The sequence below is a fragment of the Sus scrofa genome, chromosome 9, assembly GCF_054392235.1.
Source record: "Sus scrofa isolate SSC_HxYL_T2T_F1_AM1 chromosome 9, Sscrofa_HxYL_maternal_Yorkshire_Landrace_v2.0, whole genome shotgun sequence".
Lineage (NCBI taxonomy): Eukaryota > Metazoa > Chordata > Mammalia > Artiodactyla > Suidae > Sus > Sus scrofa.
In genome coordinates this window covers 4,355,437-4,380,541 of record NC_139391.1, presented here as the reverse complement: position 1 = coordinate 4,380,541, position 25,105 = coordinate 4,355,437, and the positions used below count along the sequence as shown (strand labels likewise).

The 25,105-nt window shown below is 43.5% G+C and overlaps 3 protein-coding genes across 3 annotated transcripts in view; 1 reads left to right on the top strand and 2 right to left on the bottom strand.

The window, feature by feature from the left end:
• LOC110258217 (olfactory receptor 51G2-like) overlaps positions 1-25,101 on the bottom strand; it is a 96,972-nt gene extending 71,871 nt beyond the window's left edge. Inside the window, exon 1 of the mRNA XM_084974989.1 lies at positions 25,016-25,101. The gene's annotated coding sequence lies outside the window, so the exon portion shown is untranslated. The remainder of the gene's footprint in view (positions 1-25,015) is intronic.
• On the bottom strand, positions 4,599-25,101 carry LOC110255335 (olfactory receptor 52D1-like). The gene is made up of 2 exons (XM_084974990.1): positions 25,016-25,101; positions 4,599-6,525 (listed from the first exon to the last, which is right to left on the bottom strand). The coding sequence occupies exon 2, from the start codon at positions 6,491-6,493 to the stop codon at positions 5,534-5,536; it is 960 nt and encodes a 319-aa protein (XP_084831116.1). The 5' UTR covers positions 6,494-6,525; positions 25,016-25,101; the 3' UTR covers positions 4,599-5,533.
• On the top strand, positions 19,227-20,257 carry LOC146399676 (olfactory receptor 52D1-like). Its single transcript, XM_084978276.1, is given in 2 exon segments — positions 19,227-19,293; positions 19,296-20,257. Coding segments are annotated over 2 exon segments (1,029 nt in total).
• Positions 25,102-25,105: the final 4 nt, after the last annotated feature.

The window sequence follows — 25,105 nt, the reverse complement described above, 5'->3', positions numbered from 1 at the left end:
GACCACTTTCGCATTTGAAAACGCTTTTCTCCATAAATACAGTATTTTTGGAAAACATGCTTGCTTTTGTTTTCTCCCACCTCACCAGTTGGTCTATTTTTTTTTTTTTTTTAATTTTCACTGGATCCTATTCCACAGCCAGAATGTTATAATAAGTACTCCAGTCTTCCTTTTGCTTTTATTCCTATGCTATAACTACACTTTCTCACAAGGTATTCTATTCAGTAATTGCCTTCCAGATAGTCTATGCACTGGTAACTCCACTATAAATCTTCATCCCTAACCTCTGGTGTTCTCCCGAGGCGTGTCCCAAAGGGTCTACGGGAAGTCTCCGTTTCCAGGTCTAAAAAGCGCAGGAAAGATCACACGGCCAAGAAAGCATGCTTGGGCATTCCCTTACTGTATCCACCTTAGTAAATGCAACTCATGCGACACGGTGATCAGATATCAAGACGAGGCATTGCCCTCTGCTATCAAACCCACTAACACGTCCTCTCGCTTCTCCTTCCAGAGTAATTTAACTCACTCACTCTTGCTCTTTATCGCTGTCATGGTTTCTCTTCGAAACTAACTTATGAGCCACTTCACTCGTCTAATTCGCGCCACTCTGTGTCATGCTCCACGAGCACTCTTCCGTAGAGCAGTGGATTCTTAAAGACAGAGGCGAGGCCAGTCCCTCCCGCGTTGAGAACGCGGCTGCTACTCCTCTCTGAGTGAAAAGAAAGCCACTGTCTTCTTCCCTGAGGACGGAAGGCAGGTGGGTTTGTGTGTGTGATTTCCGCCTTGCTCTTCCTCCCCTGAGGGCTCTTACACCGTTGTGCCAGTTCTGACCTCACTGCCATCCGCATTCACCAAACAACAGACGTCCGGTGCTTCTTTCCGGTTGCACAATAATCCAGGTTTCTTTCTCACCCCTCCATTCAAGCACCCCTTCCCCTTATGCAGAATCCCCAAACACACATCACCTCATGTGACTGCATCACCTGACACATTCTTCCTGCAGCAGTCACTATGTTTCGCTTCCCTCCAACTGCCGATCTCCAACTACCCAGAGCCAACCTCCTTCCCTGCACCCAGGGTTTCTTCCCCTCTTTCCATTAACAGATGGACAGCCACTGTCCCTCCCAGCCTTGATCTGCTCCCCGTAACAGACTCACTTCTGTCCGTAGGACCCTTCTATTTCTCCACCACTTGGTTAACTTTCACGGCTGTGCTTTCTTGCTCATAGTTAAGTATGCAAACTGGAGATAGTATTTTCTAAACAGAATAGAAGGGTATCAGTTTATCCATCTGTGGCCAAAGAAGCTCTTCACTTTTCCTGGTTATATAGGGTCCCTGGAAGCCTGAGGGACCCATAGCCACTAATGCCACATAAGGAGTAAGGACCTGTGGACCTGAGGGATGTAGGTTGCTCAGAATGAGAGAGCAGGAATTCCTACGGGAACAGAGAAAGCCTAAGGGATATGCAAGTGGACAAATGCAAAGGAACCCTGACTGCACCTCTGACGGCTGGCTGGGTGGATACACACAGTGGGAGAGGGAGGATTCCAACTGAACAAAGCCTGAGCTGGATAACAAACTATGAATACTAAGATGTATAATAAAATTAAAGAGGTCCATAAATAAAATAGACACCAGAACTGGGCCGGCCCTAGAAACTGCCCAGACAATGGGTGGGATGGGACCCCACAGGGATCTTCTCAAGATCTAAGGGCGAACCAGAAATAGAAGTGTAAGGGACGGACATAGGTTCAAATAATCTCAAATTCTGATTTTCTTAAAGAGATATGCGATTATCAATGCCTAAAGGCCATCTGCCAGAAATATAAATTCTCACATAGCTCCATACTCAAAGGTGAGGAATTGACTAAATTTTTAACACATTAATTTATATGTGTTTTACCACCTTATTTTATATGGGCTTGCATAGCATCTGAACATCTATCCCCAAGGTATTCTGTTCCATCTCTCCTTGGAGGTGCCTGTCTTTCCTTAGGTTTTGGGTGAATTAGTTGCTCTCTGATTTTAACTATCTGACAAATTCACAAAAATTGTGAGTTTTAAAATTATCCAGCATTTTTTGTTTATCATTAGGTTTTCAGTGACACTCTTTCCAACTTTTTGGAAAGAGTGTCTAAGTAAAAAATATAAGTCCTGGCAAGGTTTTTTTGTTTTTGTTTTTTTGCCACATCTGCAGCATATGGAAGTTCCCAGTCTAGGGGTTGAATCGGAGCTGCAGCTACAGGCCTACACCACAGCCACAGCAACGCTGGATCCAAGCCACATCTGCAACTTATACCACACATGTTAAGTATTCACTGAGCAGGGCTATGGATTGAACCCACATTCCCGTGGACACTATGTCATGTTCTCAGCCTACTGAGCCACAGCAGGAACTCTCCCTGGTAGGAATGTTAAACCATGCGGTAGCCTCCGACTGGAAAGACACTGATGTGTCCACTCTCCCTACAGCTATATTTCCCAAGCATGGACTGTGAGCCACTGAGTCATGAATAATCAGCATGATTTAGGAAAATAAAACGGGTTTTTATTTCGGGGATACACCACAGAAGTTTCGAATCTAATGGTTAGAGTGGCTCTGAGCAATCTGTATGTTCAAGAGGCTTCAAGCCTTTTAAATGTTGAGAACTATCATACTGGAAAGATGAAGCTTGATATTAATCAAACTGGTTCATTGCCAGAAAATGGGGTAATCTTTAGGTGTGCGATGGTTGCAGGTAGAATTGGTTACCTCAAAAAACTGGACACCACCTCCAAACATACCACACACACACACACACACACACACACACACGGCTTGATTTAATCCAGCATGAACTGTGTTTAACTCCCTACCTGATATTCCCGACACAATGTTTTCCGACTTTGTAAATGCCATCGTCTCAGCTTATTCACTCTTTTCTCCTCCTACCATAGCACTTACCCCAACACTATGTCAGAGTGTCCGTAACTACATGGAGTACAGTGGTTAAGAAGGAAAACGAGGGGCCAGACGTCCCAGGTTCAAACCCTGGCTCCAGCTTTCACCGTCTCTGTGACCTTGGGGAAGTGATCTAACTGCTCTATGCCTCAGTTTCCTTATTTGTACAACGAGGAAGACGAAACAGATCACATCAAGAGTGCAGGAGATTTAATGGGTTCATGTATGTGAGCAACTCGGGAGGGACAATGAGAGTAGAACCACCGTATGAAGTAAATGTTATTACACGGAAGTGGAATCTTCCTATGTCAGAATCCGCCTTATCAAACTCCTAGAGCCCAATGTCTCTACCCTACGCTTTTTTTGTCTTTTTGCCTTTTTTTCTAGGGCTGCTCCTGTGGCATATGGAGGTTCCCAGGCTAGGGGTCAAATTGAAACTGTAGCCACCGGCCTACACCGAGCCACATCTGCGAACTACACCACAGCTCACAGCAAGGCTGGATCCTTAACCCACTGAGTGAAGCCAGCGATTCAACCCGCAACCTCATGGTTCCTAGTCGGAATCATTAATCACCGAGCCATGACGGGAACTCCATTTCTACCCTACTCTTGATGTTTATCTACTGTAAAGCCTATGCTTCCTCCGCACCCTTATCCGATATGTGCGAGGGAGAAAGAAAACGTAGACTGGAAAATTTGGTAAAAATAAATGAAGTAAGTTTATTTAAGACACACCTATCCCTTGACACACACACACACGTCCTGGAAGTCAGGCTTTCTAATGACAGCATGTGTTTTTGATGCTCCTTCATGAGTAAGCCCAGCTGTTCTAATCCGGAATATACGCCTACCTCTGGGGCATAGAGTCAGAGGATCCCTGACTCTGGAACCGAACTGAGTCCTCCCAAATGTCTTTATCACTAAGAAAGATGATATTTCGAACTTGCATCCGCCACACCTTTTTAAAAAATCTCAATCTTTTCTGGAATCACCTGGGAAAGAAAGGATGCATTTATTCTGTGCACGTCTGAGACCCTGAAACTGATTATAAAACTTGCCTATGTGTCTCTGTATCCTTAACGGATTCTGGTCGATAGTTAATATTGGCAAATGGATCTAATCTGAAGGTGGCGATGGGAGATGGAACATGCAGCAAGCCTGACACCTCAGCCTGCGAGACCCTGTGGTCGTGAGACCCCTCGTCAGGGAAATTTGGCTACGAATGCAATCCTGGTGAGATTACGGGAACATTATAGAGCTAGACAGACTTCAAATCCTAGCTCCTCTACCTACTAACGTAAAGAACATGAGTTTGTTGAGCTATTTAACATGGGTATTTAGGATGATTAACCATGAAAATACTGTGAGAGTTGAGCAATTATGTACACAAAACACACGATGAAGAGCTAAGGGGCCCAGCAAATGTTTAATAAATATTGATTTCTTTATAGTCTTAGCTTGAGGGGTGAACTACTTGACTAAAATATTTTTCCATTAGGCAGCCAATTTCTCTGCCCCTTACCTGGCACAGCTACAGCTCAAGTTTAGCTGTATTTATGAATCACTTAGGGCACTCTGAACCGTGGATGCCCGAACACCACCCTCATGGCAGTTCTGCCTTCGGCAGAATTGCATTGAAACACAGTGACACAGGGTGTAGTCTTTCATGTGTGGCTTTTATCAGTTAGCATGAAACCTATGAGCTTTGTCCATGTAAAACTACAACACAAAAGAAAGCAGTAGGATTCAATGACATAGAGAAAAGGTTACAAGTTAATGACGACTTCATCAACAACACATTTCTTCAAAGCAATATTAGATTCCAGAGCACAGTAGGGTCATGACTTTAAAGAGCTAAGAAAATGTAATAGCTGGATAATGCGATGGTGCAGCTAACAAAAAGCATCCTTCAAGAGTGAGTGTGAAATAAATCTTTAGACTGGATAACAGAAAAGCTGGCGTCAAAAGACTCTCACTGAGAAGGTGTTGAAAGAAGGTACTTGAGTCAAGAAGAAAGGACCGGAGTAAAATGGAAAAATTTCTAAATCTGATAATGTCTAAAGTGATAAACCAGAGTTCCTGCTGTGGCTCAGTGGAAACGAACCCGACTACTATCCATGAGGATGCGGGCTCAATCCCTGGCCTCGCTCAGTGGGTTAAGGATTCGGTGTTGCTGTGAGCTGTGGTGCAGGCCAGCAGCTGTAGCTCTGATTGGACCCCTAGCCTGGGAACCTCTGTATACCACAGGGGCAGCCCTAAAAACTCACAAAAAAAGCAAACCACAGATGTGTGATTATACACATCCTATTGTTTTGAAATATCTCTTATTTTTAGCCTCAGATAATTCTCTGTAGATTTGTTAGTTTTTTTTCTTTAAGGGAATATTTTAATATTTTGATAAAGAGTCCTCCTTGGTAATATATCTGCCTCAATGTAGTGTTTCTTATAACACAGAACCTATCTTTGAATGAGTTACTTCCCACAGAAATACATAATCCCTCGGGACAACAAAAGGAACTGAATGAAGAAAACACAAATTCCAAGGCAGAAACTATATAATTTGTTCATCTCTGACTCAGCAACTAAGCAGATTTAGTTCAGAGGTTTTGAAGAACTGAAAAATTTAAGGAACCTGTCCCGGATCTTCTTGGTTCTCACCCCATAGATGACAGGGTTCACCATGGGTGGGACCAGAAGGTAGATGTTGGCCACAAATATGTGGACATGGGCTGCCACGTGGTGCCCAAACCTGTGGGTGAGAAAAGAGAAGAAGGCTGGGGTATAGGACACCAGGATCACACACACATGGGAGCCACAGGTGCCCAAGGTCTTGAGGCGGGCATCCTTGGACGGGAGGTGGAAGACAGTGTGGAGGATGAGGACATAGGAACAGATGATCAATAGGAAGTCCACTCCTCCTGTAAGGAAGGCAACAGCGAGGCTGTAGGCTCTGAGGACTCTCGTCTCCGCACAGGCGATCTTGATGAGGGCCATAAACTCACAGTAGGTGTGGGAAATGACATTGGTTCTGCAGTAGGGCAGCCACCGAAGCAGAAAGGGGTGAGGACTAAGGAGGGCTGTGCCCCGGAGCACAACAGCTAGACCCATCCCCCAAGTCACAGCATGGGTCAGAATAGCGGAGTGTCTTAGCGGATTACAAATGGCTACATAGCGGTCAAAAGCTAGGGCCAGGAAGAAGCCAGACTCCATGGTGGAGCAGGAGTGAATTAGAAACACTTGGGTGAGGCAGGCTTCAAAGTGAATCTCTCTGTCATGGAACCAGAAGATACTGAGAAGTTTGGGCACGGCGGTGGTGCACACAGTAAGGTCAGCCACAGCCACCATGCAGAGGAAAAGGTACATTGGCTCGTGGAGGCTGGAGTCTGTCTTGATGATAAAGAGAAGAGAGCAGTTTCCCAGGAGGGCCAAAAGGTAGCCCACACAAAAGGGGATGGAGATCCAGATGTGAGCAGCCTCCAATCCAGGAATGCCGATGAGAATGAAGATGGACGGATGGACATCCGTCTTATTGTATGCTGACATACCCAGCATCAGGTGCTTAGCTTTCTCTTCGTGATTTTCTTCTAAGCAAATAAATAAAAACTTAAAAAGGTCAAAACTCTAAGTCAGCCAAAATGCAAGAAAATGTACGTCATGTAGTAATTAAAACATCTGTTTATATCCTTAGAAAGGATTTCATCATATGATTGTCACATATTTCAGAGTTGTAATTTACAGTGTAGCTGATCCCTAATGCTCCATCAAAAATAGAATCAAAAGTCAGAAGTCAATGTATGAAAATCCAAGAGCTTCTATTCTTTGCAATGAAACTGACACAACTGAAAGCTGAGGTGTAAGAGTCATAGGTTTGGATGACTTAAGAAAAGTGTGGTTGTAAGACACAAATGAGAGTGAGGCAAGGAGAGTGTGGGAAGTTTTAACTGAAAATACTTTTTTTTAAGTTAGATTTTAGTTATAATAACTTTTGGACATTCCAAGCTACAGGATATAGCTTGGCGATCAAAATGCCAAAATCTGGAGGATATGCTGATGGCTGCGCAATGAACAGAAGGGGGTTCTTTCACCCCACCCACCGTGGAACTCATTCAGGATGATCAGAGTGGGCCTGATGACACTGTGTCAAGAATGAAGAGCTCTCTGCCTTGCCCACGACTCTCCGCTGGCCCCAGAATTTGTGTTTGCTTTAACCATCACAGGCAGTAATTATAGCATGATTGTAACCTGAGTTATGAGCCTCCTCTATTTTCTAACAATGTCTCCAATTAGTAAAAAAACAACTTCATGACATGCTTTTGATGAAGTTCAGTCTAGAGTCGACTTCATCCAAGCATCCTTCATAACCTTCCCTTTGTGCTGCAAGCTTCTCCTGTGTGGGCTGATCCCTACCCCTGCCCCATACTGTGGGTTGCTGATTACACCTGTTCCATTTCTTAAGACTACTGGAGCAACACTGAAAGACCTATTGCAACTCTAAAACAAGTTTGTTTTCCCTTTTCTTCTTTTAGAAGCACAATTGATACTGTTCCTTTTACTCTACCTAACATTATAGATACTTGCAGATTATGGAGTCTACGGTCAGAAAAATAACCATGAAACCAGGGTCCACTGTCACAGAGACTGGAAGATATACAGCACACTGGGTAGCAATCTTGATTTACAATGATGACCCATGTTGTAGCCATTCAATCTGTTGTTGAAGTTTCACACTCAAGTTTCTGCTCTTTGACAGTTTGGCTTTCAAGGTCCCTAGGGATGGACATTCTCTTTTGGGCAGGAAACAGCTGGATTCAATGGACTGAGGAGCTTGGGACGTGTAGAGAATACCGCATTTCTGGATTGTGATATAAATTGGGATACACACAAGGAATCCAGCGACATCACACTATTGGGAAGTTATGCAACAACCTGCAATTTCTAAATGCTTAGTCAGCTGTTTTTCTGAGAACATTTCAAGTTAAACACTCATGAATTTTAACCCCAGTTAGGATCCGGAGAGTTCAAATGCCTTGGATGAGGTTAAACCGCTGCCTGTACCAGAGACACTGATCCAGAGACCTCACTCTTCACTATCACATAAATTTCCCCAAGGCTGCGTCATGTGTTTACATGATGTATGTGAGAGGGTGAATCCGTGTGTACACATAACATTAGGAAATACCATCGCCCTTGATTTGATGACGGATGCTGGTGGAAAGTCTTCCTTTACGAAATTCCATGAAGGAGCTGGCCCAAGGCTAAGCTTTTCTCTTCTTAACTGACACCTTCTCAAGACACTTACTCTCATGCTCAATATACGCTGTGAGCTCTGAGCTCGGAGGGAAGATTGTCGTTATCAGAGAAAAGCTCTCCCAGTCACACCCGCTTGTACCATGAGGATGGGCATATGCTCTGAGCTACACGATTTTTACACACTTCCCTTTTTTCCTCCTAAAATGAATGTTTGTATCCTTTTATCTGTATTGTGGATCCATTCAGGTTTTCGTACTTCTCATTCACTGTCACACTCAGCCTTCCTATTTGCTCTGTCCCACTGCACCGTTTAAATACATTTTCCCGATGGAAAATGAATGGACAGATGATGCAGGGAAAACTAACAGTGACGTGAATGTACATATCCAACCACTTAAAATAGATCCTGCCGTCACTGGCCATCAGGAAATTCAAAATTACAATGAATACAAAACACATATTTTTAACCAAAGAACACCAGTGACGATGCCACGCCTTAGTGACATTTGGGCTAAAGGACAACTCTTCTGCATGACTGGTAGGGGTCGGCCCCGCTTTGGAGGGAAATTTTGTAGAAAGCATTGTACTAAAAACAGTATTTTTGGTAGAGTGTTTTAACTACTTGCCATCCCAGGAAATAATTTTCAATAAGCACATGGAGGTATATACGGTGTTTCTCATTGTAAAACTGCCAACGACAGAAGAAAAATCGTTGCATTCAAAGAATGTCCATCAGTAAAGTGACAGTTAAATTAAAAGTTGTGGCAAGTTTATGTTATATTACATATTATATTATATATTTATATCAGCAGTATTGAGTAGTAATTAAAACAAGTATACTTTAAAAACTGAAAGAGAAGACATCCAAAATTTTAAAATGAAGCTGTTTGTTTTCTATTCATTTATACACATGTATGTATATATGACACATTCTATAATATGAACTGTTACACATATACATAAAAAATTTTTTAAATTTATACTGAAACCAGAAAACAACCTGAAAGGACACCCATCCAAATTCGGAGTCTAAAATATATGAAGGAAGAAAAGGAGTGGAAAGGGAGTAAAATTTAGCTGTATCACCATGGTTTGATTTTTTTAATAGTGCTGACAGACTTGATCTGCATTACCTGTAGTTAAAGCAAGAATGCAGAGTTTCAACTGTCATCTTCAGAAAAAAGAGAAACCAAGAAATTGCAAAGGAGATGTGACTTTCCCTTTCCTGTAACTATTAAGAAACTCTTCTATTCTCTTGAAAAACCATTCGCCCACCTCTCTCCATAGACTGGTCACCTACCCAATTCATGAGAGTGGTGACTTTTTGTCTTTGTCCTCCAAGGTATTTCTGCACAGATCAAACTTTCAGCAGTTTCTGCTTAAAAACAAAGGCTCTGCTCACATGTCTGCCCCCCTGAGATGATTTTTCTAGCTCCTCTGAACCGCCATTCACAGCGGTGACCCTACAGTGTGTACACTTACCTGCCATCTATCTCTCGTCATACTGTGTTTTACATTTAGGCATGTACTTCTCCTTTATCATATAGCACATTGTTTCTTGGCAGAGACAATGTCTTTTCATATTTTTGCTGTTGTTCCAATTAATGAATAAAGAAAAAAGACAGAAAGTAAGGTGTGTTACTGTGTGTGGTTAGTACTTTCCATAGAAACACACCCAGGGAATCACTGTAATTCTATTACCAGCCCACACTAGCCCCAAACTTTGTGCATTAACTATTTCCTGATTTTAATATTAACTCTGTCACACATACCCTGGGATCGGTCTCCAACAAAATTGAATTTTGTCAAATATTTTGTTCCCTATTTGACCACAGGATGGAGAAAATGAGGGAAGCAAAGAAAGAAGCTCACATCTGTTTATTGGAAAGAATTAAATATATGGCCTTTTAATGTTTTCTGGCTAAGTCCTACTTCCTCTATCTTTCTCTTTACAGTAAACAAAGTTGAGCATCTGTTGAAAACCACGTAAGTTATACTGCAGGCATTATCCCACTGAATCTTTATGGAAATTGCGGTTAGGTAGTCATACCATGACACAGATGAGAAAACAAGCTAAGAATGGTGGATTCATCTGCCTAAAATTACGCAACTATGAATTCATAGACTGGAATTTGAAACCATGTATAACTACAAAGTTTGTACTCTTTATACTAACCATGAGGAGGCAAGACCTCTGCAGGGTTTTGTAAAGGTAAATTGACTTAATAGATTTAAGGCAGCTTTGAACAGCAGGGACCATTGCTTAAATATTACCCATTTCTAGGGTTTGCTCAGAATGTAGGGTCGACACATCTACAATCCAATCCCTTTCACCCGATCGGTCTCCCTCTGAAGTCCTGAACTAGGCAGGGAAGCACATACAGACGGCTACTGTCAGGAAAGTCGAGGCTCGTCTCAACCTCTAACAGGACAGACAGAGATGCTGCTGCCTGCAGCACAGACAGGCTTTCCAGGGGCCCCAGTTCCAAGTGGGTTCAGATACCTCATGGAACCTTACACGAGCCTGTGCTTCAGAGACCGTTGCTTCTAACTGGAGCCCTGACACCTTCACTCTGGCTATTGTCCACCCAACCCATGACCCCCACGAGATCAACTGCACGCTGCCTTGAGGCAGTGGGGGTTCCGGGGAGAGAAGGAGCACCCACCTCACTGAGGAAACCTTCCGTTCGTTCATGACTCACAGCTTTTCCAAATGAGCTCAGTTACAGACATGCTTCCTCATGTGCTAAGACTCCCATGGGCACTGGTGGGGAAGGCCGCCCTGCAGTGGCAGAGAAAGAAGCCACTGGGAATTGGACAGGTGAGCGCAAGATTCAGGTCCCAAGACTTTAAAGGCGACATCTTCAGAAAAAGAGAATCCAGGATGGGATGGGGGCAGCAGGTAACCCTTGATTGTCTCTGGAAGCTGCCCCTCAGCAAGACGGCCTGAGTCTCAGAATTCTTGTTTGTTACAAATATCCCACATGTGTACTAACAAGGAAAGGGCGTGCCCAGTCCCTTTGTTGGCATAATGTCTTTTTATGTTCAGTATGAGAGAGAGGTGCATCTCTGCACTAGATCCTTCGACGTGAATACCGAGGACGTGGATCAGAAACCCAGATTGTCCAGATGGTCTTAAACATACATCATGCTCTCCAGGCGAAGGCCTTCCTCACTCCTGGCATGAAAACGGTGGGTGGACTTTCCATTCCAAGAACAGCCGAGGGTGAGGATGCTGACACAGGGGTTTCCCTAGCACGGAGGTGGTCTCTTTGGTGGCATCTGGACGCACTGAGGGCACACGCAACAATAACACAGGCGCAGGCAAGAGAAAACACAAGATAAAGATTCCCAGAATAAGTTCTTGGTTTTTGCTGTTGTTGGGTTTTTTTTTCCCCACCCAGGTCCACATAAACTGAACCATCATTTTGTCTAAGCTGGGGACTGGATCAATCAGGGGGGCTCACTGTAGCCTCATTTGATTGAATAAAGACGACACAGCAGTGATTCATCGGGGTCGGAGACCACAAACTGCTGAATCTGCAGTAAACAAATCTGGCGCACGTGCAACAGCACAACCACAGAGACAGCTTTATCATCACCTGCACCTGCTTTTGCTCATTAACCTACGTCCCTTCCCTAATACAATTCATGTGGGCTAAAGCCTGGGCGCCTTTGTTCTGCGGAACCAGAGTGCCTCCTGGTCCCCCACTTTCTAGATGCAAGAGAGTCGTGTGTGTGTGTGTGTGTGTCCGTTCTTTTTAGGGTCACACCTGTGGTACATGGAGGGTCCCAGGCTAGGGGTCTAATTGGAGCTACAGCTGCTGGCCTACACCACAGCCACAGTAACGCAGGATCCGAGCTGTGTCTGTGACCTATACCGCAACTCATGGCAACACTGGATCCTTAACCCAGTGAGTGAGGCCAGGGATCGAACCCCCACCCTCATGGTTCCTAGTCGGATCCACTCCCACTGCGCCACGGCAGGAGCTCCTGTGTGCTTTGTTACACCACGCGGTCCCTCTTTCAGGATCTCCCGTTGCCCTGCAGCGCTGGACGCGGCACATCCGGTCTGAACTCCAACATCCATCGTGAATAACGGCTCAGACGCCTCCTCGCTGGGCAGTAATGCTATTGAAGGACATCCTGTTTTTGAGGGCAGCTCTTCTCGTGAGGGACATTTCAGTCTCCAGTAAAGACAGGTTCTCCCAGCTATGCTTGAAGGCTGGCGGAGTGCATTTAGCCTGGGCTTCTCTGTGTGGCCAGTGGAGGGAACAGCAGTGGTGGCCAACTAATTGCATCAGTAGAACACAGACCACGTCCACCTGGCCTTGGGGAGGGGGGGTTGGTGGTTTTAGAAACCTAGCCTGGTTGTGCATATTCTATATTCTGACCAAGGGGTGCGGCCCTGTCCCAGGCGTGAGGACGTGAACGGAGGGCCAGTGGGCCAGACAGGACAGCCATTCTGTCCCCTTCCAGTGACAGCTGCTCCAGGCCAGGGACAGTGTTTTTCATCAGGTCCCGCTGGCAACAGGGCAATGGTACGCCAGCGGTGACTGAGTCGTCCTTCCTCACCCAGGGATGGAAGTACCTTGCCCATCCTGGTGGGATATTCCATTGCAAATCCCAGTAGACAAGCCCGTTCTCGGCCGTGACGGGTGTTCTCAGCAGCAGAGCACACGGATCCAGGATGAGAGTTGGGACAGCGGCTGCCTCCTGTGATTTCCACACCTTTATGGGGTTTGATCTCTCTGCAGCGTCCCTACTCCGGCATAGGGGTCAACACCATACTGGTTGAGCATTCTTCTGTATTAAAGCCGAGGACAGTATCTCAGTCCAGCTGGCCATGGTGATTTTACTACTAGTATTTAATCCCTCTAATATTCCAGTCCTTCTTTCTATCAACTCTCTTGCTAGGTGGCTATACGGAAGTTGGAACCTCCATTCAATGTCCTGTTTGTTTTATTTTGTCTTTTGTCTTTTTAGGGCTGCACCTGTGGCATATGGAGGTTCTCAGGCTAGGTCTACACCAGAGCCACAGCCATGCAGGATCCAAGCCACATCTTCAACCTACACCACAGCTCACAGCAACACCAGATCCTTAACCCGCTGAGCAAAGCCCAGGATCGAACCTGCAACCTCATGGTTCCTAGTCCGATTCGTTAACCACTGAGCCACGACGGGAACTCCCAATGCCATGTTCTTATGTCTGGCCTTGTATATCATGCCCTTTAAATGGAACCCCCCCCCCCATCATTGTCTATTTTCAGTGTTGATGTCTTGGACAGATGCAAGATGAGTACATCTCCACATCCATCCTCCAGAGTTTTATAAGTGTATATAGAGGCCTGGGTTCAGTCACAAATGCCACCCAGATGGCCTCAGAAAGACACTGTGCTGTCCCAAGGCTATGTCCCTGGAAAAGCTCTCAGTGTGGGGATGATGGATGAAAGGTACGTTTCCAGCACAGGGAAAAGACTGAAGAACGTGCTCATGGGTCTATTTTCACACAACTCACCGAGAAGGAGAAGGCTAGAGGAAAGCTGGATTGTGGAGACTGGAGTTCAAGAATTTTGTTTTAGAAGCACTCGGCTGAAACACATACTCCATACTCGGATAGAGAAGACAATGGTTGGATGGGTAGAGAAGTTCCATTTCAGTATTTAGGGCGGAAGTAGTTACACAAACCTAGAAATCATCAGCACACACTCCTATTTGTAGCCATAGGAATAAATGGGACATAGAAGGAAAGACTACACACATGCAGAAGATGAAGGTGCAGCAGGGAAAAGTCCTGGACATATGCGAGGAGGTGGGTGATGCAAAGTATGTTCACTGATCCCTTTTCTTCACCCTCTACGTCCAGCCCAACAGTAAGTTCTGCTGATTCCAGCTTAAGTTGGTCTCACATCTCCTAGTTCACTTCATCCCAACAACCACGATCTGAATCCGAACCACGACTGCGTTCTGCTGCACAGACCCTGAGAGTCAATCATCTCTTTCTCTCTGCCTCCAAATTCATGGTCAGCCTCGATTCCTTTTCGTTTTTCGCAATCACTCCATAAATTCAACTCTAAAACATACGCATAATCCATTCATGTTTCTTTATATCTTAGCTCTCTTAGAAAACCTGGCATCATCTTAGACCCTGGTCTTTGAAAATCGTAATTCTACATCAGTTCTCTACATAGGAGGTCACATTATACACAGCTGCAAAAAGGTTTCCTGGTGGGATTAGATTGAATTTAAGATTTTTTTCACTGCTCTCGAAGGCCCTAAATGATCTGTCCTGTGCCTCTTTTTAAACTTCTCAAGGACCACTCATTCCCTTTGCATACCTTGTTTCAACTATTCTACTCTTTTCTTTCTCCTTAAAACTTAGTAAGAATTTTCTCCCACTGTGCAAGATATTCCATCATTTATTTTTCTTGCCATCATCTCCCTCCTTTCTTTGAATGACTCGTGTTTTCCTATCATCTGGGTTTCAATTCGGTCAGCCTCCAATAAAGTTCTTTCCTGACCTTCTTTTTCTAGAATTTCTCCATCTTCTGCTTCTAGTCAGTCTCCAGCATACCAACCTCTGGGCTTTCATAAGAGAACTTACTGATATCCCGAAATACTACGTTTTTAATCGTTTGTGGATTTCTCTCATACGGCAAATATCCTAATAGGAAGGACCTTGTCCGTTTTGATTATTACGTTTCTAGTCCCTGGAATAGTACCTATTTCCTAGTGCACAGAAAGGAGTTGATTTAATGAATTAACGCAGGAATGTGAAAAACTTTTATGTCCATGGTGGTGTGGTAAGAAATTACAAAGCTTCTTTGCACAATAATGTTTACAGCAGTAGATGTGGGCAGTTTGTGGGGTTTTTTTTTTTTTTTTCTTTATTTCTATTATGTGCCTATCACACTTGTGTAAGGAATTGATTTTTTTTTTCTTTTTTGTAATCAGTGGAACAATGAAAATAACACATATACCTAGGAACTGACAGATGGTTAAGTAAATTATGGAACATAAATTAAGTGATATATTTTATGACCATTAAAATTATAATTATGGAAGCTATTAAAATTAAATTTATGAAAAATATTAACCAAAAGTTCTTTGTTGCATATTTTCTCAAAGGAAATGAGACATTATGCATACTCCACCAAGTCAACAATCATTATGCAAACCCAATGTGCTTATAACCTTGAAAGAATTTAAAGCAAGAAACATATCTGTAAACTAAGTGTTTCTTTTTTTTTTTTTTTTTTTTTTTGGTCTTTTCTAGATCCGTGCCTGAGGCATATGGAGGTTCCCAGGCTAGGGGTCGAATCGGAGCTGTAGCCACCGGCCTACACCACAGCCACAGCAACACGGGATCCGAGCTGCATCTGCAACCTACACCACACTTCACGGCAACGCCGGATCCTTAACCCACTGAGCAAGGCCAGGGATCGAACCTGCAACCTCATGGTTCCTTGTCGGATTTGTTAACCCCTGAGCCACGACGAGAACTCTGACATCTGTAAACTAAGTATTTCCGACCAACCATGTCCCAAGGAAAAGAGGTTCATAGTGAGACAGATTCCACTGACAAAATCACGTTTTCTTCCCTCTTCTTGGTTCTTGACTAAAAATGGAGGGAGAACAGACTGAAAACTTGCTACTACTTTCTGCTCAAGAAATCTCACAGGTTGGGCTCCAAAGGGAATCCATGCACAGCTGAGCCACTTTCTTGACTCCTGGGAGACTGTGATTCTAAAACTATTAATGTGACCGAGGTGAGATGAAAGGGCCGATTATCCTGAAGATATGCCAGGAGGTTCTGGTGACACAGGACAGGTAAGATCAAGGATAACACAACTACACAACATCTCCGTTCGTCACCAGAGGTGTGGAGCCGAAGGCCCTAGACTTTCAAAGGGATTAGAAAACAGAATGACACGGGAAGATTAAAATGGGTCCCCGATACCTGCGGGTAAGAAAATAAGGAGTGAGGTCTCGTATCTTCTATAGAGAAACCACGTCCCCAAATTCATAAGATGTGATAAAGTCTTTTTGTATCTTTTTTCCTTATTTCTATCAATTCAGGGTCTGAATTAACAGTGATATTTCTTTTTTTTTTTTTCATTTTTTTTCATATGGAGGTTCCCAGGCTAGGGGTCGACTTGGAGCTACAGCTGCCAGCCTACACCACAGCCACGACAATGTGGGATCCGACTCTGTCTGTGACCTACACCACAGCTCACAGCAACGCTGGACCCTGAACCCACTGAGTGAGGCCAAGGATTGAACCCTGCATCCTCATGGATGCTAGGCAGGTTCTTTAACCGCTGAGCCAAGATGGGAACTCCAACAGTGATCTTTCTTGATCACCAGATCCTACTTTTCTAGGATTTTCCTTTTCTCCACAAGCTTATTCAAGAGGCTTCCCATCTGATCTTCTCTCTAGGAAAGGGAGGCCATTCAGTTGAGGTTTTCTAAGGACGGGCAAGGCCAGTGAAATGAGGAGATATGAAAGTAATAGCCTATGGACCCCATTTAATCAAACCCTACGGCAAAGCACACACGTCAGCATGTGGTATGTACGTACGACAGGCTCAAGAATAAGACAGGATATTGAAGATACCTTTCCAGGAGCTGAGGATGAAGAATTCTAGGCTGCGCTACAGAAAGAAGCCCCTGGGAGAAGAGGGATTATGTGAGTTTACTTTCTTTTCTGATTCTGCAAGCTCGGGAAAGCTGCCTGCACTTGTCCATCTAAAAACACAGATTATTCTTGCTGAACTGAGAAGCAGGGGTTTCGTGATTTACCAAAAAGCAGTCAGTTCCCGTGGTGGCAATGGGACAAAAAGAAAGAAATTCCACGAGAGTACTGTCTCCTCGCTGCTTCTGGGGAAACAGACTAAAGGAGGGCGTCCTAAATTGGATTCAGGCCATCTGACCCCTTTGCTTCATCACCGTCCACTGCGAAAAATATAAATCAGAATTTCTAATTCAGGCCTTAGTCACTAAGTCTCCAGAAGAAAGCGAAGACTACGAAATGGTGAGTCCAGGGTTTGATTAAGAGGGAAACAGAATTTGCACACCAAAGAATATCCTTTTGGCAGAAGAACAATGGGCCCACTTTGTGGGTCATGTAAGGCCCTAACATGCAATTCCACAGTAAATATATTATTTACTGTTTTGTATTTCTAAATTTGCTTAATTTAGTCCTTCAGTGGTTTTTTGGTTTTTTTGGTTTTTTTTTAACTTAGTAGAATTTTGTCAGGCTTGGTCCTCTTTTAAATAACGTGCTTTCGCTGTTTTTTCTCATCCTCATTTCCTTTCTCCTGTTTTTCCCAGAGATTACTGTCGGTGCTACTTTAACACCTTCAAAGTTTCTTTACTAAATTTCTCCCTATCATTCCTATAATAACAGCAATGTGGTCTATGAATTTCCTGCAAATTTCAGGACTGGAATTATGTCATGAAGATGGCATATGTTCTCATATTTTATAATTTTGGGGGTGTTGCTTTGAACTTGATTTGCTCTTTAGTTGAAGAGTCATTCTGAATACTACATTTAATTGCACAAGCATGGGTGTGCTTCATTTACCCTTTAAATACTAATATCTAATTTCTAAACTTCTATTATATTGACTAAGGTACAGCTATTATTCAGAATAAATCCTGAACTATATACATTGAACCGATTTCCAAATCTGTTACCCAATAATTTTAATTTCCTTTTTTGTCTTTTACTCACTTTCAAATGAGATATATCTGCCTGTGCCCGGTGCGTGCCACTCCCAAACTGAGTGATATGTTTGCTTCTTCCATGTCATCCTCTGGGGGTTAGGACTTTTGACTTTTTGGCTTTCTGACCGACACCTGAAGCAGGTGTTAAGGAGCACAGCGCCGAGAAGTTGAGCATCTTTTACGTACGTCCTCATGGAAGTGTACTTTTTTGTTTAATCACCTCTCTGGGCATATTGGCATAACAGTGATAGAATTTCCACTTACTCTTTTTCTGGGCTCTCTGGTTTCTGTATCTGCAGTTGTTTTCTCTTGCTTCAATGTACACCTCTCAACAGGTGTAATGTGCTACCATTTTTGCTCTTGTGTATCTGGTCTATACGCAGTCCTCAGAGTGAATATTGGGGTGTGTGACCTTGGCACGACTTAGCTTATGTGTTGCTGAGCTGTGCAACCTCCAGAACTCTGCAGTCTGAACCTGTCGGATAGAAAGGATGGATAAAAGAAGTAATGTTTGGAGGAGGAATGAGATGCCAGTTGAAAGGTGATTACTGCTTGGCTCAAAGTTCTTGTCTGCCTTATACGTGGACGGCTCCTAATTTTTACTTAGCCTCAGGAGACCGGTTCAGAGCCCGAGGAACGGGACCTGGATTAGAGCCTTCGTTGCGCTCCTACAGTTCTCATTCACTGGAAAAAGAGTCTCAAATACGTGTCATCAAAACTACTTTTCAAAACATGCTGATTACATGCGGCAGAGTGGACAGTCACATTCAGGAGAGAATCTTCTGTGCTCTTCATCCTACAATGTGACGCCCATTTTAATATTTTTCACAAATCATTCTGGGCAAACGAATTCTAACCTGGGGTAATACAGTTAGCATTAGTGTCTTCTGATGGTGAACTTCATATAAGTTATAATGTTCTCCTTTTCCCTTCTATTTCAAAGGTCCAGAATGCTTCAGAATCAAGGCTAAGCATCTTATCTATGAATCCTCTGACTCATGTAAGCGGAATAAATATCCCCACCTTTTGAGCCACAAAACTGCTTGTGCATATAACTTTTACTGCATTAATCATAACAGAATTTAATCATTGGTTGGCAGGAGTTTCTCCCCTAAGAAGAACGTTAATATCTAAGGTTAGGGATTGAGTCCTATTTATGCATTTTTTTCCTTAAGCCATTGTCAAGTATTTTAGATCATGTATAACTATTGCGTGTAATATATAAAACCAATATAAAGCCGTTAGTAAATGATGGAGAAACGAACATGAAATCATCTGCAACAGAGCGCAGCCAGTCTCCTTCATCATGCCCTTGCTAAACACTACCAACAGCCATCCCCGGACCTTTCTTCTCCTTGGCATCCCAGGGATGGAGGCATCCACGGCTGGCTGTCGATACCCTTCTGCCTTGTCTACCTAAGTGCTCTCCTGGGGAACTTCTCCATCCTGTGTATTGTCAGAACGGACTCTACGCTGCACGAGCCCATGTACTTCTTCCTCTGTATGCTCTCTGTGGCTGACGTGAGCCTCTCCACCACTACTATGCCCAAAATCCTCAGCATTTTTTGGTTCCATGACAGGGAGATCGATTTTGAAGCCTGTCTCATACAAGTGTTTCTCATTCATTCGCTGTGCAGCACGGCCTCGGGGTTCATCCTGGCCATGGCCGTGGACAGGTGCGTGGCCGTCTGCAATCCCCTGAGACACTCCATCATCCTGAGCCACCGAGTCATCAAGACCTCGGGGCTGGCTGTTGTCTTCCGCGGAGCTCTGCTTTTCAGTCCTCAACCCTTCATGCTTCGGGGGCCTCCCTATTGCAGAACGAATATCATCCCTCACACGTACTGTGAGTTTATGGCTCTGATCAGGCTGGCTTGTGCAGAGACCAGGACCTACAGAATCTACAGCCTAACTGCTGCCTTCCTTACCGGCGGTTTAGATTTCATATTAATCCTCTGTTCGTATGTTCGCATCCTTCACACTGTCTTCCATCTTCCGTCCAAGGCTGCTCGGCTCAAGACCTTGGGCACGTGTGGATCCCACGTCTGTGTGATCTTAGTAGCCTATACGCCAGCCTTCTTCTCCTTCCTCACCCACAGGTTTGGGCACCGCGTGCCTCCTCACGTTCACATCTTTGTGGCTAACATCTATGTCCTCGTTCCACCCATGGTGAACCCAATGATCTACGGCATACGAACCAGCAGGATCAGAAAACGATTCCTCCAAGTGTTGACTTCTCACAAATCCTACACAACCAACTCTCTCTGCAGCAGGTTCCTAAGACTTATAGGGGCAGGGGAGACATGCAGCCCTAATTCCAGAACCATGAATCCCTAATCTTCCATTTGTAATAAACATATTAACTTTTACTGACGAGATTTTGTTCCTAGAAAATGTGCTGAGAAGAGGGCTGACTTAGATGATTTATTTTTAGTATATTTGTCCAGTAATGCAATATCACAATTGCGTGGTCTCACTCACTGTGTTTCCTCCAAGATACTCTTCTGTTGTTCAGTCTTATCAGCTTTATCAGAGGTGTTTTATTGACTTACTACATCTGACCTTAACTAAACTACGCATTTGTAAGTCTCAATGAATGGAACTGTTTATATGTCCAGGTCAACAAGATTGAAATCATTTTAAATCACTGGAAACTGAGATGATTCTAGCAAAAATGTCTTCTGAGCAGACAGATGAAGAAACAGAGGCCTTCCTGTTATTTGTGTCATGTATTCTTACTTTATTTTACGTAGCTAGAATCCTTTGAAAGGTTGTGTTTGCTTGTTTCTTTGTTTCTGTTTGTTTGGGTTTTTTTTCTGGCTGCACTTACCCCAAGTGGAATCTCCCAGACGGGTGATCAAGCACGAGCCGCCGCAGTGACCATGCGAAATCCTTAAGCACTAGACCACAGGGAATTCCCTCAAAGTTTCTAAACAATATTCCCACAAATGACTCAATGATATCCAAAACTGTCCTACTATTTTTCCTTTTTCTGTTTCCTCAGTTTGGTTCGAGCTGATTCAGCTGTTCCTTGAAAGGATCTAACAGCCCCTCTCCCGTCAACTGTGCACCTTGTATACTCCAGTCTCATTTACCACCAGTTCATACTGTCAACTGGAAGACAGCTCTCCTTTGGCATTTCCTTATACCTCATCTTTCTAGCTACTCTTGACTCATATCTGTATGTCACGTTGTGCAGTGTCATTAAGGGGGTGTGAGTCATTACGGGTATATCGAGTCATTACGATTGTATACTACAATTATATTATTTTCTTTATAAAGAGTTAAACTATTCCTGATCATGATTGAAATGGTTTTGTCATTAGACCATATTAGCATATTTTACGAATCTCTTCTGCAACTAGAGTACCTCTCTCAGTTTGTACTTAAGCAAAATCATGCCACTTGTTCTCTTGAATTTTTTAATCTCTTCTTTCTGAGCAGGTGGGTTATCAAGTGTGACTACATGACCCCTTTCTGCTGACTATCCAATGATGTCACACTTTCTCCCTTAAACAGCAAGTGTTAACTGTGTGCTCATACTTCTGATTATCTAAACTTATTTTATTGTCGTTCATCTCACCTTGTTTTGGTTAAGATGGAAAACACCTGTATATCTAAGATTCTAAGAGACGTAATAGAAGGTGGCATTTAAGACAACTGGCTCGCAAGCTGTACTGCTCAGCTGTGAATCCAAAAACCACTTACTAGCCGTGTGGATTCTCATTAACTTATGTTACCTGTCTGCTTCAGCTTTCAGATTGGTACAATGGAGATAATTGATGATAGCTATTTCAGAAAATAATTCTAACACTTAAAAAATGCCAACTGTGGAGTTCCCATCGCGGCACAGTGGAAACAAACCTGACGAGGAGCCACGAGGTTGCAGGTTCGACCCCTAGCCTTGCTCAGTGGGTTAAGGATTTGGCGTTGCCATGAGCTGTGGTGTAGGTGGAAGATGTGGCTCAGATTCCATGTTGCTGTGGCTTAGGCCAGCAGCTGTAGCTCTGATTAGACCCCTAGACTGGGAACTTCCATATGCTGCAGGTGCAGCCCTAAAAAAAAAAAAAAGGCCAATTGTGATTTGGTTCCATTGAAGTTAATTGATTAACACATAAGGTTCATATGAAGCACATGGCCCCTGGCATTATATTATGTGTATCTTATAAGGAGGGAGTATTTAGGAAGCTGCATAAAATAAGTTATTTAACACAGTGAGCAACTAATTTCACATCATGGAAATATGATATATAAGTATATATGTTCTGAGAGAACAGAAGATGAGGTTACTTTAGATCTATATCCATAATCTGTCTGAGAACAGGTCTGAAATAGAATGAAACCATTTTATGGAAAGGTCGGGGACTGTCCTTAGGTTGTTTAAGGACGGTTAGAAAAAAAAAATGTGGGGAAAAGAAATGGACAAAGGAGAGAGTCATAACGGACGCATGTGGAGAAGCCTACACAAACCAAAAATATCAATCATAATTCTTGAGACCACAGGATCGTATGACCATGCTGGGAAACCACTAATGCAATGGAGACTGACAATGAAATGATGCCATTATTACCCACTAACTTAAAGGAAAGCTGGAAAATTAGAGGGCATCCTTGCAAGAATGTAACTGACGCTCATCTCCCTACTTGGAAAGCTGAGGATGCTTGGAAATAGCGAAGCTCCAGGGAAGGGGAAATTCCCAAACCTCAGATGTCTTCTATGCCATTTCGGGGTCAGGGCTGGGGAAGAGTGGGGACAGTGAGACACAGAATGAAGACATCAGAGCCGACACACCTGAAAAGTTTTAAACTTCCACTTAAAGAAAATGGCAACAGCAATAATAGGGGGAACAAAGTAAAAGTCGGGAGGGGAAAGCTTACAGATATAGGAGCAATCCCCTATGATATAACTTTTTTTGGTGAGAATCTTGGGAATTGTACTACTATTTGGCTTAATGGAGTCTTGGAAGTTTTAGATCACTAAGTGAAATAAAAATGATAGACATGCCACCATCTCACGTAAGGTGGAAATGCATAAAAACACTCAGATATCTGGTCATGATGGAAAATTTATAATAAAATGCCAATAAGCCACCTATGTTTTATGAAAGGTGGTAGAGATGTTGTATTAAGTGAAGGCAGAGGAATGCATTGATGAGACAGGGAACAGTATCGCTGAGGTCTAGTGGTGACTGGCCTCCACAGCGTAGGATAAAGGTAGCAGGTGGTATTACAGAACTGGCAACTACAAGATAAAGTAGCAAGGTGAAGGTGATAGCACTCAATCATTTGGAACAAGGTGGAAAGATTTTTTGTAATGAACGTCAAGGCCACTATCATGGTTAAGGGGCCTGATGCAGAAAGAAAGGGGAGATGGTTAATACAATACGGCATTCCAAGGCGCTAGATAGATGTTGGCCATAGAAGGTATTTTTCACTCTGTACAACCAGAATGAAAGCAAAGACAGGTCATCAGGAGGCTGAGGGCAACCACTGCAATAGAAATGTCACAAATGTTTCTCAATCTTCAACTAGAGACAGTTTCCAGATCCAGACTCCAGATCGACACTAAAGGAGAAGCTGTGTTTCCAGGAGGAAGAATATTGCGGCATCACTGCAAGTTTTCCTGAAAATAAATCTCCTGGTCCTTCTACAAGGAGTCATACTACGAAGACCTTTGGGCTCATGTTTGAAATGACTTACTACCAGAAACTCAAAGCATCATGACACCCCCTTATTCCAATGAGAAAAAAAGGTAAAAGGTTAAAATGGAGGCCTCTTTTGATCTTGATGCACAGAGTATTGACAAAATCCAACACATATTCACCTGTTTCCCAAACCTGTAATTTAAAAGGACATACAGAGTAGACAGCAGAAACCCCACATTCATTTCTTGGACAATAGGTGAGAGCTACGGATAAAAACAATATTGCTTCTTGTGGGGAATGGTTGGGAACAAAACATTCATGAGAAACATACACACTGCAGAAGGGATTACCTCTTTCATATCCTCACTGAATTCACCAATCTGTCCCCATCCAAGCCTAATATTGCCAACAGCCAATGTTTTGTCTCTATTTAAGTTAATCAGGGAGCTGGACAAGGAGGTAATGGACTCCTGAAAACACAACAAATGGCACCAATTGCAGCGCTGTGCCAGGAGGTTTTTTTGCTTTTGGTTTTTTAGGGGGGGAGGTTAGTGCTAGATTCTGTGGATCTATAACAGAATAACAGACGGACATTGATCTGGCAGATCCATTATTTTCCAATTCTATCAGGAAAAAAGTTCACGCACAGTTCACACTCCACGGAAGAACAACAAGAGCAGAAAAATCCAGTCCTGCCCAGGACTTTGTTATTCTCTTACTGTCCTGATAGAGTTCAAAGGACCCCGGCCATTCCATACGATCTGGAGAACTTCCTTTTGGTTCACTTTAATGAAACGAGTTGAGCCATTAATGGAAATTTTATTGGAAGCCTTGGTAAGACACATTTGTCCCAAAGAAAGGAAAATAAACCTTATTAACAGTAAATGGACTATTTCAACAGGGAATTTTTTTAAGGGGATGTTGCGCTGAGACATAGTTTAAAATGAAGGATGAATGTTTGCATCTCACAACTCCTATCACAAAAAATGAAGCACAGCCTCACGGCGCACCTTCTCATCTCCTACAGACAACATATGTCACACCTGCGATTAGATCTTCAAACTATTTAGCAACTGACGGGAAAGACTTTAAGCTTTGCATTAGCTCCAAAGCAGGAAAGCCTTGCGAAGCAGGTCTTGGCGACAGCATATACAGCCCAACAGTTTGGACCATACAACCTGGCAGTCTGTATGGTATTAGATTATTTATGGTGGAAAGATACCTTGTGTAATTTATGGTTAACTCTAATAAAAGAATCGCATTGCAGCCCTCTCGAGTTCTAGAGAAAAGCCGTGCCGTATGCGGCGGGGTTTTTTTTTCCACCGTTAAAACTGACCCAAACCAGGGGACTGCTCTCTTGCCTGTGGCGAATGCAGGCTATTGCCTTTCCCTTGTGCGCAATACAGAGTTCGCAAGTTCAAAGACAATAATAATAACACCATATTCCTACCTCCCTTAGGCGAAGCTGCTGATGAGAGCGGGGAACAGGAGCGCTTCCATTTCCCGCCAGACGCAACACGGGCCTGGGACCGAGAGGTGG